General features: G+C 39.3%; 1 protein-coding gene across 5 annotated transcripts in view; it reads left to right on the top strand.

Annotated features, from left to right (window-relative positions):
- The window catches only part of NEDD4 (NEDD4 E3 ubiquitin protein ligase), a 128,222-nt gene extending 108,062 nt beyond the window's left edge, over nt 1-20,160 (top strand). For all 5 annotated transcript variants that reach the window (XM_032864895.1, XM_032864891.1, XM_032864892.1 and 2 more), the window contains 16 exons: nt 931-1,131; nt 2,198-2,278; nt 2,534-2,588; nt 2,681-2,739; nt 3,778-3,843; nt 7,578-7,807; nt 8,532-8,653; nt 8,742-8,812; nt 9,923-10,018; nt 10,353-10,426; nt 10,715-10,775; nt 13,294-13,353; nt 13,436-13,543; nt 14,175-14,271; nt 16,655-16,727; nt 17,268-20,160. In XM_032864895.1, the coding sequence (XP_032720786.1) occupies nt 931-1,131; nt 2,198-2,278; nt 2,534-2,588; nt 2,681-2,739; nt 3,778-3,843; nt 7,578-7,807; nt 8,532-8,653; nt 8,742-8,812; nt 9,923-10,018; nt 10,353-10,426; nt 10,715-10,775; nt 13,294-13,353; nt 13,436-13,543; nt 14,175-14,271; nt 16,655-16,727; nt 17,268-17,370 (1,557 nt within the window). In that variant the 3' untranslated portion in view covers nt 17,371-20,160. The remainder of the gene's footprint in view (nt 1-930; nt 1,132-2,197; nt 2,279-2,533; nt 2,589-2,680; nt 2,740-3,777; nt 3,844-7,577; nt 7,808-8,531; nt 8,654-8,741; nt 8,813-9,922; nt 10,019-10,352; nt 10,427-10,714; nt 10,776-13,293; nt 13,354-13,435; nt 13,544-14,174; nt 14,272-16,654; nt 16,728-17,267) is intronic.
- Nucleotides 20,161-20,579: the final 419 nt, after the last annotated feature.

A 20,579-nucleotide genomic window follows, 5' to 3' on the forward strand; every position in this document is an offset into this window, starting at 1 on the left:
TCTCTAAAAAATATAAAAAAATAAAATCGTACGGATAAAACTAAATTCCTTTTAGCAAAGCACTTGCTTCCACTACCCAAAAGAAGCACCATCTTAAGTCTGTTGGGTAGTCTTCCAGTCTTTTTTTTTTTTTTTTTTGCTTTAACAACTGAAACTTATTTCTCACAGTTGTGTGGGCTGGAAGGCTGAGCTCAAAGGGCAGCATTTTGGGTCCTGGTGAGGGCCCTCTTCTGGCCTGCCGATTTCCGTCCTCTCGCAGTGACCTCCCGCGATTCTTCCAGGCTCTTTTATACACTTACATAGAGAGCTAAAACGATGCAGATGAGTGTTTATGTTCCTATGTTTCAAGTTTTGGGAAGATGTCATGTTATATAATTCTAAATCTTTTTTTTTTTTTTGTGCAACATTGTTTTAAAATCCTATCCATGTTGTCTCATATATGGATCCAGTGTGTTTCTTTCAACCACTGCCTAACGTTTCATCAAATGAATATATTACATTTCAAGGATCCATTTCTGCAGTGGCTGTTTGTCATGCATTTTGTTTGCCCAGCATCGGCAGTCTCTTCTGCGTGTGGAGAACTTCGCACTCTGTGCATGTCTGGGGCAAGCGGAGACAGCCTCCTCCATCTGACACAGTGGCTGACCTTGCCGCTGGCACACGGTCCCTGACTTCGCCGCCTCCGTCCGGGACATCCGCAGCCAACTTGAACTGTTAGCCAGCATCGTACCACTCACAAATTAGCTGAGAAATTAGCTGAGAAAGTTCTTTTCAAAACAAAGTTTGACAAAACACTATTAGAAAAATGAATCTGCCTGTTGAGATCTATTTAGAAGGATGTGTTCTGTTTGCAGGTTAAGCTGCCTATTAACCACTGCTCTTTGTGTGTTCTCTGTAAAACATGACAACGTGACTTACTCCATGTGCTAGGCCACAGCGGAGAGCAGTCAGCTGCCATCAGGCCAGAGTTCAGCGTGCCCTCGACCCCAGGTCCCCACCAGCGACTCAGCGCAGCAGGTGACCCAGCCATCTGAAATGGAGCAAGGATTCCTTCCTAAAGGCTGGGAAGTCCGGCATGCACCCAATGGGAGGCCTTTCTTTATTGACCACAACACCAAAACCACTACCTGGGTAACTTTAATATTCTCCTGTTTGAATTTAGAGCAATGATCTTGACTCTTAAGAGTTCCCTATAACCCTTAAATGTACATTCATATAACCTACATGTCCTTGTATTCATTTAAAGAGATGCTGAATTCTTAACAGTATTATTTCTACTCAAGAAATATTTATGCCTATTTGTAATATTTTCAGGGATTGTCATGAAAGTACATTTACTTCCTATTTCATTTTTAACTCACTAGACATAAAACCGTAGGAAGATATTTGTCTTTTACCTTTATATGTCACTTTGTAGTTCCAAAGTACTTTTGAATCCATATCTCTTTTAATACCCAGAAAACCTTGGGGAGGCTAGGTAAAGTAGTATTTTTATTTTAAGATAAGCCCTAAAGCTGTTTAGCAGTTGGTTTGCCACTAATAGAAAAGTTACTGAAAGTCAGCAACAGATGGCTAGATTTTGATTAATTAATTTATTTGAAAGACAAAAGTACCTTAATAAAACTAAAATGGTTTAGTAAATTATTTAACAAAGTAATATTAAAATAATAATATACATAAGTGAATCCAAACAAATTGAATTTTGTCCTTTTTTTCCCCAACAATTTGAATTGGCTTTTATAACCTTTTTGAGCTTACCTCCCTAGCTTTACAAAATGTTAATAAATCAACACCTTAACAGATAAGTGCCAAAAAGCGTGCTCAAGGCCTCAGAAATAGCACGTGGTCTAGTTTAATGTCCATTCATTTAGCAGTTTTTAGTTAGAGAACAGCCCTGTGTAGTGACACAATCCCTGAAGAGTGGGGCAAAATTCTCTGAATGGTTTCTGTGAAGCAGATGATGAGTTAAAACTGATCGTCCTCTGAGATCTGAGAAATGAATATTGTAGCTTGGGAATGATGGGTTTTAGACAGAGAAACTATTATTTCACAGATGAAGCACATAAAATAAAAGTAGACTTTAAAAGAGAATGTTTTAAATACCAATTGGTGTTAGAAAATATAGTAATAGGTTGACTTTCTTGATTTTAAAATTTGTGTGTGTTGTTGTTTGCTTTATTTGCTCTACCAAAAAAAGGAAGATCCAAGACTGAAAATTCCACCTCATCTGAGAGGAAAGACATCACTTGATTCTTCCAATGATCTGGGGCCTTTACCTGTAAGTTTATAGAATTGCTAGCAATCTAATGTGGCTCTCTCCAACATTTTGTATTTTGGAATACAGTAGTTCTTCAACAAGTTTAAGTAAATTATTATTAGTAGTAGTAGTAGTAATTATTATTAGTTATTATTAAAGTGTAATGCCTTGTACTAAGAATGGAATAAGAAAATTAAGCATATAACCAATGTCCTTTTTCTACCCATACATCTAAAACCCTATCCAAAAATAATTGAAATACATTCTTCATTATAGCCAGGATGGGAAGAAAGAACTCATACAGATGGAAGAATCTTCTACATAAATCACAGTATGTGCAATGTGATTTTTCATTACGTTATTTTTTGTGATATTGAACTTCGTGCAGGAGAATAAAGAACACCTATCTCTCTCCCTCTTCAGATATAAAAAGAACACAATGGGAAGATCCTCGGTTGCAGAACGTAGCAATAACTGGACCAGTAAGTCTCTTTATCAGTATGCTCCGATGGCGTTGTCCTCTCACCTGTTTTGTCCAGGGTGAATGGTCAACGGCATAATCCTACAGACCTTGAGAGGAAAGCACATCTGCAATTCTGTCCTCTCCCACCACCCCCATACCAGGTCTCAATAATTTGAAAAGAGTATATGTATAAGCTCATTATCTTGACCTTTGCAATAGCCTCATGAGACTAGTGAGCCCCATAGTCAAATGCCAAGGCACTGGGCTGCTGGGCTCAGCTGGTACTTGCCATTGCCTGAGAAAGAATGTTGGCAATCCTCAGCAAATCAGAGAGGGGCCAAGAATGTACCAGGTGAGAAAGTAGATGGCACGCAGTCAACTCCACGGGCATGCTTGAACTTTTTGGTAGAAATTTCTGTAAATGCTGGTGTATAAAATACTCATATTTAAGTATAAATATCATGTATGTTTATACTTCCTTTGAGTCAGGTTAAGTATAGGAAAAATAATTTTCTTCTTTATGTAGCTACTTGTTCTGTATTTTGTTTTTGAGATTATAATTGTTTTCTAATTCACAAAAATAAGTGAAATTAAAAATCCAGTTCTTTTAGACTATTCTTTAGTCTCCATGTTTAGTCTTTTAAAATAATGGGTAAAAAAGGCAATTCCTCAGAGTTCAAGGAAAAAGTGCATTTTTCAAATTGTTCCCTTAAGGGAGAAATCACTTTGAAAGTCTGTTTAGAAATGGAAATTTTCATTTCTAATATTTCTCTGCTTGGAAGAAATTTCCTCTTTCTGGCTTTTTGCATTTCAAGAATATTGCATGATGAAAATTACAGTCATGGGAATTGCTGAATACAATTTAATTTTAAACAGAGAAATTAAAAATTTTAAAGTTTTGTGTTTGTTTTCCTTCAAATTAAACTTTTCTTTCCAAATATTCTCTTTTAATGCCTTTAACTTATGTTCATAAAATACCCAGAGGGGAACTTTTAAAATTGTTCCAGAATAAAAACAACCTAAACCTTCTTTATTTTTCCAAAATTTTCAACTCAAGGCAGTGCCCTACTCCAGGGATTACAAAAGAAAGTATGAGTTCTTCCGACGAAAGTTGAAGAAGCAGGTTAGTTATATTTACGTTGAGTTCTTAGGAATGATTGTTATGTAGACTGATTGCATAAAAGTAATAGAGAATTTCTTCTGTATTTTAACAACTTGGAATAGTTTCTTGTAGGGGAAGGTGGCTTTTTTTTTTTTTTTTTAAACTACTGGATGTTACATATCATCAGAGACCACAGTTAGGTCGTGTCTTTCCTTGTTTTTCAACCTTATGCTATATAGAAAAATAGTATTAAAGTTTGCTTTTAATGCGTTCTAACCTGGTTTCCTAGTGGGGTTTGTGGAGCTTGGGCTTGGTGGAATCTGAGCAAACTTAGCTTATTCAACCCAGCCTCATCCCTGATTGTGTAGGACTCTCTGGATTCCTCTTCTGCGTGGACTCTTGTTTTCCAGTGGTAGTTATTCATGCTCCAACGCTTTTATAACATATCTCTGCCTAATTTGAAAATATGACTGTAATTGAAACAGTGCGCCTGTGTTTGTCTCCTTCTGCTTCTCAGATGTGTTCACTATAGTTTTTTTTTCCATCACCACAAATTTAATATTTGGAACTAAACTCATCATCTGCCCATCTCTTTCATTTCTGTCCGTGATGACCACTTGGTGATGCCTTTCTAATTGGCGCACACTTTTCCCCTTTCCCGCAGTTTAGGAATACTACCACTAGGTGGCTATATTGGGTCACACTTTCTTGTGTTCTAAGCCGGAAGCAGGCTTTTCCAAAGATTCAAGATGGTGGGTCTGCTACCACAGAATATTTTCATCCAAAATTTAACAAAAAATAAAATATAATAGTTTTTTAGTGCAAATATTTTGTACCTTAATGAAAGCCTAAACTATCAGCCATTTTTTAAAACTCATCTTCAATAATAGCTTTGTGTTAAAATTGCTCTGGAAATCGGTTTTCTACTTCTTAAAGTTCTTTGGGATTTTAAGACTCTGCTGATCTATTGGTCTGGTAAATATTTTCACTCTTAATGAAAATATGCTGGTGGAATAGAAGCACTAGCTTCTCCATTTGCCATTCTGAACACTTACACACATTATAATATGTAATTGTTGATGTCTTCCCAGTGGCAGGAGATACGAAACAAAGCCTTCAGAGCACACAGAAACCACCATGAAAGCAGTAATAGTTATTGAGTTCTCACTGTGAACCAGACATTCTTCTAGCAAGCTACACGTATTCATGTAATCTCTGTATTAGCTGTCTAAGGAGGGAACTGTTATTATCACCTTCTATAGGTGAGGGTCCGAGGCACAGAAAGATTAGGTAATGTGATAGACTCCCATGGTTATTAGTGGCAAAGCCAGACAGGTGGTCTAGCTTCAGAGTCCATGTTCTTAACCAAAAGACATATATTGATGATTAAGAGAGAAACTGACCCAGAATGGAACAAAGGTATATAAAGAGAAAAAAAACATGAAGTAATGTTTAAGAAACATGGCGTTGCTCCAGAGAGAGCAAACTCAGGAGTATGGGGAAGAGGGTAAGAACCTGCATCCTTAGTTTATCAAAAAGTCCCTAGTAGGATTTAAAAAAAAAAAAAAATCCATATCTAGACACATTACAGCAAAAGAGCAGAACACCAAGACAGAATTAAAAACGTTTAAAAATCATTGCTACAAAGTCTTGAGTTGTCTTTGACCTTTTTCTCTGCCTTGTCTGTAGTATCTCATTCGTGAGGAATAAGGAGGGCTAATCCTTATGGAGCTCACCTCGTGCCAGATACAGAGGAAGCACACAAAATGCATTCTCCCCTGACGTTCTGAAACAGCACCAGGGGGCGACTGTTATTCCTTTCCCAATTTGCAGATGAGGAAATTAAGCCTTAGAAAAGACACGTTAGGGGGGAGGCGCTGGGATCCAAACACAGGGCTCCTGACCCCAGAATCCACACCCTGGGCCACTATTCAGCCAAACATGGAAGTCGCTTCTTCTGCCCTCTTCCTCTTCCATTGCCATTCCTCTCTTTAAGGTCTCTTTCAGGGTCTTTGACCAGCCTGCCTCTTGTTTCTCTTTAAAACCACCTGTTGGGACGCCTGGGTGGCTCAGTTGGTTAAGCAGCTGCCTTCGGCTCAGGTCATGATCCCAGCGTCCTGGGATCGAGTCCCACATCGGGCTCCTTGCTCTGCAGGGAACCTGCTTCTCCCTCTGTCTCTGCCTGCCTCTCTGCCTACTTGTGATCTCTCTCTCTCTCTCTCTCTGACAAATAAATAAATACAATCTTTAAAAATAAATAAATAAATAAAAATAAATAAATAAATAAAACCACCTGTTAGTCAATCCCCAGGAACAATCTGACCCTGTGGCTCCTGCTCAGCTGCTCTTCCCAGTCAGCATCCACGCTCCCTCCCCTTTGGCCCCAGACCACTCTCCCAGCTCCTCCAGTGGCTGCAACCCCTTCCTTCCTTCCGCACCTGCACTCTCTTCCATTAGCCTGCTGCTCCTCAGTCCTTCCATGCCTCTCCCTCAAGTCAGGACTTATTCTTAAAGCCCCCTGGATCACCTCCCTTGCAGTTACTAGCTCAGTCTTTTAGGCCCCACAGAACATTGCGTATAGCTTATTACTAGCAATTTTGTTACACTTGTAAGTCTCAGGATTGGTAATATTTACATTTGTTTCTCATCCACACACTGGATTATAAACTCCTTGAGGGAGGAATCATATCTTAAACCATATTTTTACTTCCTTTTCTTCCCATCCCCATTACTGTAGCTCCCTAGCATGGAGCCTGGGCCAGAGTAGGTCCTGGTAAATGCTTGGCTGCCCTGGATGCCTAGTGTCTAGACTACAGTTGGTTTTCTCTGATCTTGGCTTTATTTATAATTACATAAGCAACAGAGGAAACTGCTTATATTGCTTATAAAAACTGTTTATGTTATCATGTTTCTGTAGGGCTTTCCATTTTCCCCAAATATACTAAGAATGCAATTGACATTTTTTTTCTTAGAAGGAACCCTCTCCTCTTCTTTTGAAGTGACAGAATTTTCTCTTACTGGTTTCCACTTGAACATTGCACACAAAGCACTCAAGAATAAAATATTCAGACATCTTTTATAAAATTTACAATATGATCTGTCTAAAAGTGTAGTTATCTGCATTTGTCACATAAGCAAAGGATGTGCAAAAAACATCGAGACAGCAGAGACTGAGAGCTCAGACTTCCTTAACTTTTGTCTTCACTTTCTTCACTCATCAAATGAGATTATATTGGTCGTTTCTTCCTCGTGTTGTTATGAGGAGTAAATGAGTTAACCTATTAAAATGTTGGGAATAGTGCCTGATACAGTCTGTAAATGTTAGTGCCTATAAATGAGCGCAGCAGGGTGGGCTCCAAGGAGGAAAGGTAGAGGTTGGAAAACCCCTGAACCCACAGGCAGACAAGAGAGCAGGCACTGGTTGGACTGTAGGGCACAGGATGGTCTTCCCTGAAACTTAATCTGGAAAGGACTGTTCATGCAGTGCCTTCGTGTGAACATTATTGCCACTATCAATAACTGCTTCTTCCAGTATAGAAATCAGAAGCCTATATTATTATATGATTAGAGAAAAGGCATGAATTCTTTTATGCCATAGAGGAAATAATAGACAACATCCCTAGTTACGTTTTCCCCCAAAAAAGGGTCTTGGGCGCAGGGTAGAACATGACGGTTTTTATGACTTTCTGGAGAAATAAATTTGCCTTCATGTCGAATTGATTTAAACCATAAGTCCCTCTTCTCTGGGTTTTCAGAATGACATTCCAAACAAATTTGAGATGAAACTTCGCCGTGCAACTGTCCTTGAGGACTCTTACAGGAGAATTATGGGTGTCAAGAGAGCAGATTTCCTCAAGGCTCGACTGTGGATCGAGTTCGATGGTGAAAAGGGATTGGATTATGGAGGAGTCGCCAGAGAATGGTTCTTCCTGATCTCAAAGGAAATGTTTAACCCTTATTATGGGTTGTTTGAATATTCTGCTACGTAAGTGTTTTTAAGGTGACTACACACAGAAAGAAAAAGTCACCGTTTTGAAAGTAACAAAGCTTGTATGAAGCAAGGAAACTGTACATTCAGTGCGCCAGAAAAGGGAGACGATAACTAATGTTGTTTCAAAAATAATCTTTAAAAAAATTGTGGTAAAATATGCGTGACATAAAATTTACCATTTTAGCCATTTTAAGCCAGTGGCATTCAGTACATTCATACTGTTGTGCACTTGCCCCCACCGGCCATCTCCAGAACGCTTTCATCATCAGCCGAAACAGGACGCATGAAACGCTAACTCCCGTCCTCCCACCTTTCCGTCTTCTGTCTCTGTGAATCTGACCACGCTAGGTGCCTCGTGTCAGTAGAATCCTATAGGGTTTTTCCTTTTGTAACCGACATATTTCATTAGCATAATGTCCTCAAGGTTCCTCCATGGCACAGCAGATGTCAGAATTGTCTTCCTTTCTGAGGCTGAGTAATACCCCGTTGTGTAAAGGGACACCCCGTTTTGTATATCCATTCATCTGTTGTCAAACACCTGGGTTGTTTCCACCTTTAGGCAGAAATGACTGTTTTTAAAACCATTAAATGCACTGGTCTCATGTGGTTCTAATAGAGGTAAAAACTCCAGGAAGAGGGAGCTAATTTGTGATTTTGTCATATTAAAATTTTTATATGAAATGTGGAGAGGAGCATTTAAATGTGGTTGTCTTTACAGGGATAATTACACCCTACAGATAAATCCAAACTCCGGATTGTGTAATGAGGATCACCTCTCCTACTTCAAGTTTATTGGCCGGGTAGCTGGGATGGCAGTTTATCACGGCAAACTGTTGGATGGTTAGTATTAAGCATAAAACATTTTTTTAAGTATAATCTTACTTCTTCCAGTTGGTAATCATTTTCAATATGTTTGATTTTTTGAAAGGTTTTTTCATCCGCCCATTTTACAAGATGATGCTACACAAACCAATAACACTTCATGATATGGAATCAGTGGTATGTCTTTTTCACTTGCAATGTAGAGAAAGCACAATTTAAGAAGCAACTGGATATTCTAAAGTTAGAATTTGATGATGAAAAAATGAATAAATGATTATGTTCCAAAATACAAATGGATATTTCCCCCAACATTCAAATACGAAAATTCTCTAACATAATAAAATTTTGAAAATTTTACAGTGGACATGTGTGTAACCACCACCAAGATTCCATACTCGGGTTTCTTTCTGTACTTACTTTATTACCTACCTATCCATCAGTCCACCCATGTGTCCATCAATCCATCTTTTTTTTTTTTTGATGCATTCAAAGAATATTACAGATATCAGTAAACTTCTCCCTAATTACTTCAGTGTGCTATCAACATTTGGATTGTGATTTTTTATGATGAATGGCATATGTTTTCAAAATGACCGTCCAAAAGCAAGGCCTTGTGGTTAGGCCACTACAAAGAAATGGACACCTAAGAATTAAATCCCGGACTATAGCTTTGCTGTGTGAACTGAAAAGCCTCATGTGTTATATGTACACATGGATTCCAAGCTCTCTTCCTGGGGACCAAGGACATTCTTTATTCCTTCCTTGTGACATTATCAAGGTAGACAGTATAATTCCTTATGAATCATAAGATTTCACAGTTATTTGAGTTGGTTAATGGAGGTTCTATATTTAATTTGAGATTTTTCTTTAAATTGGGCCGGGTATAAATAACCACCTGCTCATAGCTACTTGAACATTTTATACCCAGTCTTAACAGGCCGTACGAGAAAGGCTCTAGGTACTCCTGGGCATCCGTGGGAGTTAGGATTCATCTGGAAACTACTTTAGTTGACCCTTCCACTGGGTAACAAAATCTGTATACCTCCACTGCCTCTACACAGAGCTAGGTTTCCAAACCGTGGCGCAAGCCCCACTCCCCTGATTTATGCACTTTTACTCACACTTACTAGTCATCCCGCTCTTTTTATAATGCTTGTGTGTATATAAGAATAGACGTCCTACTACTTTTCATCTTTGGTCCAAGTGTTCAGACTCTGAGCATATTTTCTTTGCAGGTTCAGGTGTCTTTTTGTGTACAGATTTTAAATATGCCATTTCCTCATCTAGGATAGTGAGTATTACAATTCGCTGAGATGGATTCTTGAAAATGATCCAACAGAATTGGACCTCAGGTTTGTCATAGATGAAGAGCTTTTTGGACAGGTTCGTAAACTTTGATTAATTAAAATGGTACGTAAATTGTGAAACAAACATTCTAACTTAAGTTTAGAAATTAAATAATGCATATCCTCGACACATTTCTGTGCTCTATTTCTAAATTTATGTTCCAGTAACAAAAGCTGTCTCAGCAAGAATTTCTGCTTCCCTTGACATTTGACTCATTCCATGTTTATTTTAGTAAAACTAATATTTTATATTTTCTTAGCTTGTGAATGGATTTAATTTAAAACACTGGGTTTCTGGTGTAACTATAATACATATGTTTTATTTTTTTTTTCACTAAAATAACATATCAAGATATCATGCTTAATTTTAGACACATCAACATGAGTTGAAAATTGGTGGATCAGAAATAGTTGTCACCAATAAGAACAAAAAGGAATATATTTAGTAAGTATTTTGTTAGTAAGTATTTTATTATGTTTAGTATATACTTCACTGGAAATAATTTTGTCATTCTTTCTGGGAAGACTCTGTGTACCTCCTTTCTCTTTCTTCATAGCCAGAGTCTTAATGTTCTTTTTTCTCTTTCTATAACAATGCCATATTACCCACTTATATTCAGTTTTTGCCTGGGCCTTACCTAGTCTTTATTTTTTGTTTCCAACTGGAATAAATAGACCTTAATTTTTTTTCTCCACTCATGTTGAAAAAGATGAATATTTTGTCTCTTTTTAGTCTTGTAATTCAGTGGCGATTTGTAAACCGAATCCAGAAGCAAATGGCCGCCTTTAAAGAGGTATTCATTTACTTTTGTTCATTCTTCTGTCATTTCAAAGTACAAGTCATACGTTTCAAGGATTGGGGTTCATCATATCTGAGAATTAATAAATGACTTGCTTTTTAAAACAACTTTTAATTATATATTTTTAAAAATTCGTTTATTTGTGACAGAGAGAGCGATGAAGAGAGAGCACAAGCAGGGAGAGCAGGAGGCAGAAGGAGAAGCAGGCTTCCCACTGAGCAGGGAGCCTGATGTGGGGCTCGATCCCAGGACCCTGGGATCATGACCCGAGCCAAAGTCAGACACAACCTACTAAGCCACCCAGGCATCCCTATATTTTTATAGTAAAAAAATATTTAAGTGAATAAGTGTTCGCTGTTAAAACTCAGTCATCCACGAGGCCCATACCGTTAATGTTGATGCTCCCCCTTCCCACGGGTCCCTGCTCCTCCACTTTTCCCAGTCATGTCTCCTCCATCTTAAGTAACCTCAGGTGAACAAGGGTCCCCAGTGCCATAGGGAGGTGGAATAGGCCATTTATTTTCCCACATGGGATCACACTATACATGCTGGTTTGTGACTTCGTTTCTTCTCTTATCGAATATTTATTGGAGAACTTCACACGTCAAGTTGCATAACTGTCCTTCCATGTGGCTGCATTTTATTCATAATATAAACTCATAAGTTCTTTAAACTTCCCCCGTTGGTGGACTTTTAGGCTATGGCCAGTTCACTCATTTCTTCTAAAATATTCTGTTCAATATTTATCATGTACTTTTTCATTTATTCGGTATTGAGCGCTTGCTACGGATATGGTGCTACGCAAGGCAGAAAGACATGAGTCCTGCTCTAGGGAGCAGGAAATCCAAAGAGTGACATGGACAGAGGCAGGCATGAAGTGCGTGGTAAGCGCAGAGGAGAAATGGAAACCTGGGCAAGGAGAGGTACAGGAAGGGCCAGGGAAGGCCTGGAGGGACTGGCCAGCTACACAGAAGAGGGCAGTGCAGTTCGAAGTGCCAGAGGTCAAACTGAGCTGAAGGGTGAGCAGAACCAGATTAAGAAGGGCCTGTGTGCTAAACTAGAAACAAAAAGGAATTTGGGGTTTTTGCGGACGTCCAGTGAGAGGAAAAAAGGTGACAATAATATACGAGGACTCAGTTTACATTTTAGTCAGATCATCCTGGAAATGGTGTGTAGTGAGTGAGTGGGACACAAGACTAGCAGCTGGGCTAGGCCGGAAGGAGCTACAGCGATCCAGGTGAGGAAAGGGCAGGGCAGGAACGAAGGTGGTGGTGGTGGTGGTGGTGGTGGGAAGACAGCTGTGTGTATCTGAATGGGATTCAGCAGGGAGAGCTGTAGCTCAGGGTGCTTTAAGGGCTAGAGACCGGTGAGGAGGGGCAGCATGGATTTGGGGATCATCTGCCTATGTGTACTAGAGACATGGACTTGGTAAGAAGGGAAATTGGAAAGAGTGGTAAGGACGGGAAAGTGGATGACCACTATGAAGATGTGGGAGCACCAACATGGAAGGAACAGATGGTAGAAAAGGAGACGTCAAAGGAAATCAGCCAATGCAGACAGAGACACAAGAGAGAAACCATCGGCAGCAGACGAAGTTTCAAAGAACGGCCGTGTTTTTAGCAATCTCATAGTGCGGAGAAGTCAGATGGGACACAGAACTAGACAGTGTTGATCAGAGTTTGCCGCAAAGCTGTCTTTGCCTTTTTCCAGGACAGCTTGAGGGCAGCAAGGGCACAGAGGGCAGATGGCGGAGGGTGGAGGCAGAGACTGGCCGGCAGGTGGGGTTTGGTCAGGAGTAATAACAGCAGTGAAGAGAAGAAAGACAGGTTTACTTTTTTGTTTTGTTTTTAAGGTAGATAGGCTTAAACAAATGTAAATGTAGAAAGAGCGAGCTAGGAAAGAGAAGGAGGTTCAGTGAGATGAGCCCCTTGGAGAAGTAGATAAAGCACAGAGAGAAAATGGCCCCTGTCCCCACAGCCGTGGACAGGAGACTACAATGGACGTCGCTGCCAACTGGTGCTCGGGCATGCAGAAGGTTGAGGGAATTCCATCATCTCCTCTGTTTCTCTCTCAAGTAAAAGTTATCTGCTGTAAAGAAGGGATGACACAGAGGAGGAAGAAATGGCTGGGGAAATGCTGAGAGGTTTCAAAATGGCTGACTTGAGGAAACGGTGGGAGAGAACAGATCATGGACACATACACATTCTTGCTGATATTGAACTCTCAGTTGACCTAAGAACCCATGACTGTGATGGTAGGAATCTGTGTTCATGTGGGATTTCTCCACCAGCACCCAGAAGCTGACATATAGGGCTGTCAAGAGCTTCTGCTAGATCATAAGTAGACAGAGATGTGGGGGGGGGGTGGCAGGGAGCAGGCTCCCTGCTGAGCAGAGAGCCCGCTGGATCCCAGGACCCTGGGATCATGGCCCGAGCTGAAGGCAGAGGCTTTAACCCACTGAGCCACCCAGGCACCCTGCTAACCAGCTTTTTAAATACACTCTTTCCACTAGGGATTTTTTGAACTAATACCACAGGATCTCATCAAAATTTTCGATGAAAACGAACTAGAGGTAAGAAATACTCTTAGTTTCAAATGAGATTTTTGTGCCCGTAATTTTTCTTGTTTACAGTTTGACATTTCTTACTGTGTAGCTTCTTATGTGTGGATTGGGAGATGTCGATGTGAATGACTGGAGAGAACACACGAAATATAAGAACGGCTACAGCGTGAATCACCAAGTCATACAGTGGTTTTGGAAGGTAATTGAAAGCTTCTATGTCTGTAAATCCCTTTTCAACAGATTCGATCATACTTAACCATACTCGTGCACTGCATAGAGATAAGACAAAAAGTAACGTTGTACTGTATATGTCTACCTTCTGGGTATGGCTCCAACCTCCATATGTATTTATAGATAAGTTACTGTTCAGAAAGTAGCAAATGGTGGGATCAGCCACAGTGGGCACTCAGCCCCTTACCAACGTGGAAACTGTTGGAGAGAACTTGTAGTAACCTGTGGTGTGTTCCCTGGGACTCCTGCACGGCTCCTTAAATGTGACTTTCCATCTAATTGAGAAATGTGTATGTCACTCAATAATATCAGTAAATATTTTTTAAAAAGCCATGAGTCATATCCAGGAAGATATTTTGGTCCCTTTATTAGGCTATGATCTATGATCTCATTCTAGAGAGTTCCCATATAGCCTCAGAAATGAAGTTTTCAGGAACTTTGTAAGCCACCCAGAAACACAAATTTAACTCACAGACACATGTACATGTAGTAACTGATCATGAAAACTCTAACTAAATTCTGATATCATATTTTTCAGGATAGTTCTGTTACTTTTTTCCCCCAGTGATATTCCTTAATGCTGCTTTTCTCTTACTCAGGCTGTACTAATGATGGATTCAGAAAAAAGAATAAGATTACTTCAGTTTGTCACTGGCACCTCTCGAGTGCCCATGAATGGATTTGCTGAACTATATGGTAAGGTTTTCAACCATCATTAAAAAAATGGAGTGATGCCACTTGTCTTTTTCATTGATGATTAGTTGTCAAGCTTCTATCATTTAAACAAACACCAAGCTTAGTAAAAAAAAAGAACTGAGATTTTTAAATGATTGAATTAGATACATGGAAGTAGGCCAGAATATGTGTACATCTTGTAATTGGCTACCAGAGGAAAAAACATGAAATGGCTTGAGTTACTTTCCATTCTTGAATTTTAAATTTGATTCCCACTACATATCCCATCACAGAAAAAGCATTGTCAGTAGGGTGATGGTTTAGGGCAACAGGCAACATCCCACAGAATGTTAGTAAGTGTATACCAGAAAACAAAAAGTTCTGTAGTAGAAAACATTTAGGGCAAATACCAGACTAAACAAAATTGAGTAGATTTCTTTGGGACTTATTCAGAACCTTTACTATGAGAAAAAAGTGGGGGGGGGGTTCCAAAACTTACTTGATCATGGATGGACTCTGTACATATATGTGAGTGCGTGTGTGTGTGTGGTGTGTGAGACTGGAGACAAAACATATCTTTCAATATTCAGAATAGTTAGTATTAATGCAGTTTTCTATAAAGTGAAATTGGGCATATCCTAGCAAACTGTTTTGAAGTGGATATATCTCATAGCACTAGAGGTGTGTTTTGTAAAAAAAAAAAAAAAGAAGAAGAAGAAGAAAAAAAAAAAAACCCCTGCAGTTTCTGATGTAGATCAACTCAAATCAGTTAATATCTTATACTGGAATGACATCTACTTGCTTTTCAAGCTACTACAAAGAACAAATCTTTCAGGGAAGGCGCAGCTCAGGTTGGAGCCCCACACAGGTTGGAGCCAGGAGCTAGCAGTCCCAACTGTTTCCTCAGTAGCTGCTGAGCTGAATTTTTCACACACGGAGAAAGCTGTTGCTGTCTGGTGGAATCGCTAGCCTTGTCGGTCTCCTTGGCAAACCTGGTCTTCTTAAGCTTCATGCATATTTTGCAGAATATGCAAAATATGTGAAGCAGCTGCCACCTCCCACCTAGAGTCACCACGCACAGTGAGAAGAACGAGACAGGAGCTCTGCCCTAACCCACGCACCCCTTCTTGCCTAATTGTATTTCTTTGCATTTGTCTTTTCAGTGGTTTTCCATGACTTCCCCTTCCTTTCGCTTCTCCTATATTTTAGCCAGTTACAGTGGAGAAAGTTCAAGGCAGGCCAGACAGCCCTTTCCATGTCTAGCTCCACATCCTTCTAAGCAGTCCGGGCCTACAGCCATCCACTGACAGCATGAATCATTTGGAATTTGGGGGAAATACCCCACACATGGAGCCAGAGGTGGCAGTATTAGAATATACTTCAAATTCTTATGCATTTTCAAAACAAAGTTGTTTCAAAATGTTAATATTATAATACAGTATTATCTAGCCAATAAAAAGTGTGTAAGATTTGTATCAGTTGACTTAAAGGAAGTTTTCATAATGGATCATGTAGGTGAGTGAATCAAGGGGCAGGGAAACATACATGATCCCATGTATGGGAAACAATGACAAAAATACTGAAATTTTAACTGTGAGCATAATTATGATGTGTGATGTGTGAAAAGCAAAGTTTTTGAGAAAACTGTAATATTGAGAATATCCAGGATATTTAGTGCTGCTTCTGGCAATTACACTCCCACACATAATTAGATATGATTATAAGACTTGGGGAAAAGGATGGAAGGTTCTACATCAGGTTGTCAGCCCCGATTACCGGGGTGGTTGGAGAATGTTGAGAATTGGGGGAAGGAAGAGGTAAGTGAAAACTCCAAAGGAAAAAAAGAGCCTTTGAAAGTGTCCGTAATAAAAGAAAAATGTAGCATGGATAACATGATCACCTATGCATAAAATTCCGTATATATGCACATGCACAAGATGATTCACAATAGAATGTTTACTCAGATTTAATAGTGGACTGTGAGGTGATTTTTATACCCTTCAGTATATTTTTCTCTTTTGCTTTAATTTTCTTGCAGTGAGATTAGATAATCAGAAAAAAAAATTAAGGCTATTTTCAGTGGGACTGAAGAAAGAAAAATTCCTCGTTTTCTCTGTGTACCTATGAAGGAAGTGGTCACAGGGAAACACAGGGCTAGGAAACAGCAGAAGCCCACCGGCGGAATGAGAGGGTGGCCACAGATGAGCCGAAGGAGAGGAACTTTCCATCTCGTGGCTGGACAATGAAGCCATCAAGGACAGGACAGCCTTCATTTCTTTTGAGTTTAAAGCAACTAGATTGGTTCTCTATACATTTGAGTTCTACATTCGAAAAAATGAGTTGTGAAATTCTAGGGATTCCTATAAAGAGTAAATGAGAGCCCAGCAACTCTTCTTCCTTACAGGCTCAAATGGACCACAGTCATTTACAGTTGAACAGTGGGGTACTCCGGAAAAGCTGCCCAGAGCCCACACATGGTAAGCAGTTTTTTCAACCCTTAGAGAACAAGTTTTCAGAGAGTGAAACTCCTCTAACAGAGTCTAGGTACAGAAGGTCTAGCCTGCTCTGTGGTGTGTCAGTGACAGCGATGGAGGAGTGGGGGGAGAGGAGGCAGAAACAGCAATGCAAGAGCAGGTGTGTCTTCACCAGGCAGGCCTGGGCTCGAAATCCAGGTAGCTGAACAGCTGAGCGGCTCATCTCAACTGTTGACCATGTGTTGTCCTCCATCACATGAAGGGGCCATCCCAAGAGAAGCTAGAACATTCCCTCTTGAAGGTTAAGATAACAGAGGACCCCAGGCATTTGGAGGTCAAGGTGGAAGTGAGGGGACCCCACCAAGAAGTCATGGGATGAGCCCATGCCTAGAGCTCAGTGCTGTTGCCTGCCTTCTCCGCTGGCGATATAATGCCTTCGAGTGTTGTAGGCGGAGCACATCAGAAATAGCAGCGGTCCTGTTGGCCATCATGCCACTTGCTTTGTCAGTGTCTGTCATAACCAGGTTCTCTCTGTTCTTTCAGCTTTAACCGCTTGGACTTGCCGCCCTATGAATCATTTGAAGAATTATGGGATAAACTTCAGATGGCAATTGAGAACACTCAGGGCTTTGATGGCGTCGATTAGATTCCAAATAACAATCTAGAGTGTTTCGCTGCCACTTTTGGATAAGCAAAATCTTGACTTAAAATTTTCCAGGGAACTACTAAAACTTGGCCTTTGTTTCTTCCCAGATAGTGGAGAAAAATCACATAAAAGCATTAGAAGAAACAGTATGACAACCTTCCCGTTATTTCATTCACTCTTAAACAATATGTTGCATTTACACAGCTGTTTCTTTCCATCTTTAGAGTTCCCACTCTAGGATTTAAGTCCCATGTGCCTGAAATAGTGAGTTTTGTCCTTAATATTTACCTCTTTTACAGTATTTGCCAGGCAGTTCTTTCTTAAACTACTGAAATTGTAACTGTGAAATATTTGTGACAAGTGTCATGTGTGAAACGTTGGTTTTTGAGAGGGAAAACTGAAATTTGGAGAAGAATACTTTGACATTGATTAAACTACCATGTATTTCGTGCTTCCTACAGCTATTTATTATTTTGTAGACCTGCCTATTGCACCTTACTGCCAAGATTTTTGGGAAAAAAACTTGGAAAGTTTTTTACCTATCTTTTTAGTCCACTGACTCACTTGCAAAAACAAACAAAAAAATTGTTTACTTCTTCATTTTTAAAAGTATTTGGCTTTTGTTAATATGTAGCTTTAGTAAACAAGGTGGTTTATAAGACATGTGAAGCGAATTCAGATTCACAAAGTGTGAAAAGTGTTAATGTCTTCCTCTTGCCTGTATATCCTTTTGGTTCACTGGCATAGTCCTCTCTCCATCCTGTTTAAAGTGAAAGAATTCCTTCTTCAGACATTAATTACACTAAAGCTCTGCAGAGCAGTATTTCTATATATGCCTTGAGGAACTAAGTTAAATGTGTAGTACTTGCCTTTACTAGTCATTCTTTACACTTGCACAATTATGTAGTAAATACATGTTTACAGGGTTTATTATGTTTACAGATTAAGCTAATTTCTGTAGTTGCATTTTTATATTTTTAGTATCTCTTTAGTAAAAAAAAAAAAAACAAACAATTTGTTAAAAATAACCAAAGAGTAGTTATAATGTGTAATTTGTATTAAATTTATTACCATATTTCTTATGCTTTTTGAAAATACTGTTTACTATGAACACGATGTTTTGCTATAAATCCAAAACTCTTTAGAAAAATGCTACAAGTAGAATCCTACTTGAACCAAATTGAAATACATAAAAATCACATGCAGGCATTTAGCAAATTTGTGCTGGATGCCTGCTGTGCGCCTAGCCCTGCGCGAGGCCCTGGGGTAAGAGCTGTCAGCTTCAAAGAAATCTAGCTCAGTTCTCACCTCAAGGAACTTACGGTCCTGTAAATTAATTTGTAAACAATCAAAAGTAGGGGTAAGCAGAAAGAGGCAAAAGGAAAGGTGTCCCGTGCACATGCACAGATAAAGTGTGCCAAGACTTGTATTTATATGTTTCATGCATATATTAGAATGATGACATAGAAAATGCTCTTGCAAAAAGTTAAAACTGTTTCTCAGTACGGTGTCTTGGCGATTTAGGAATAATTGTAAATATATGTTATCAATCTTCTTATATACATGTGTATACTTGGAGAGTTGTAAAAAGTGCTTCTGGCTATTGGTTTAAGTTTGTGGGTGTAACACCATGGGTACCTATAGACACCTGCTAAAGATCTCAAGTGGGACAGCAGCAGAACCACTTTCCAAACACTACATCTCCAGCACGGCCGAGGGAAAGTAATTGACAGATGAGTGCACCCTGTGTTTTACCTTCACCTGTGTTAACCAGCATTCAGGCAAGGCCACCAGATACAGTACTAGTTTTATCACTTACCAACTGTTGAAACCGAAGCAACTTCCTTAACCTCTCCGGGCACCTGTTCTTTCACCTGTCAAACAGGAACAATCACGCCCACCCTCGTTGTCAGGGAAGCTTGTTTTAAGTTCCAGAGAGACGCTTTGTAAAGTATGATACAATCAGAAGATGCTTTGTGCTATCCATCAGATTTTGTCAAATCAGGTATGCACACTAGCTACACTCCCAAAGAGAATCTCTTCGTTTAAAAATAAAATGTCTGCTGATAGACAAAAAAATAGGAACATCTCTGATATTGAATGTGTGTGTGTGTGTGTGTGTTTATAGATACTATCAGAATTCATCTTCTCCACATCAGCAAAGTAATATTAATATGGGCCAATGCATTTTGAAATGTCCTCATTATAGAGAACTTAATGTGAAAACTGTTTTTGTTCAGACGGGATCTTAACCATGTAATTGTTTAAGTGTCATTTCTGTGAAATAGCAGAGCAGATCAGAGCTCAAGGCAAAAGAAAGCTTGCTTTTTCAGCTGACTGATACTCACTGGGATGATCCTGTGACTCAGAACAAGGTGTTAATGAAACCAGACACTCCCCCCAGCTCCCAGCCACGGACCGTCCTCCCCTTCGTCTCCAAGTGTGGGCTGGCGGTCTGGATGGAGCCTGTATCAAGCCACACAGCCTCTCATCCCAGATAAAAAAGTGTCTTAAATGCACTCGACAGCTGGAGAGTAAATAGGGTCATTTTCATATAGCAAGGATGTTTTATTTTTCTAGAAATTATAAGCACATAATTTTAGCCTATATTTTCTCTGTAATCAAACAAACTGTAACATAGACATGAAATTGTAAAACAAATGCAATTCATCCTAACCCAAATTTAAATGGTATTTGTTTTCATTTTTTTTATTTATAATACTGAAATTATTCCACATAATTATCAAGTTAAACACAATTCGTTTTGATTATAAGTCATTTGACATTGTTCTTAAAAATCTTCTCATATGGTGAATATATATCAAGATTAATGTATCAAATTTATTGCATACTTTAAAGTATAAAATCATTTTCAAAAATCTTGATACCACAAATAAAGTTCTAATAAAAATAAAAACTGTGACTCGTTTTTATTTTTGTTTTTTAAAGGTTTTCTCTTTTTAAAGATTTATTTATTGTAGAGAGAGAGAGAGCATGGAGGCGGGGTGAGGGGCAGGGAGAGAGGGAAAGAGACTGAGAGGAGCCAGATGTAGGGCTCAATCTCAGAACCCTGAGATCATGACTTGAGCTCAAGCCCAGTGTCAGTCACTTAACTGACTGTGACACCCAGGAACCCCATGCCGATTCATTTTTAAATAGAAATGTTTCCAGGCCTGTATTCTGGGTGATATTTTCTGATCCGGTCCTTT

This window comes from Lontra canadensis, unplaced genomic scaffold, assembly GCF_010015895.1.
Source record: "Lontra canadensis isolate GAN:19392208 unplaced genomic scaffold, GSC_riverotter_1.0 scaffold28, whole genome shotgun sequence".
Lineage (NCBI taxonomy): Eukaryota > Metazoa > Chordata > Mammalia > Carnivora > Mustelidae > Lontra > Lontra canadensis.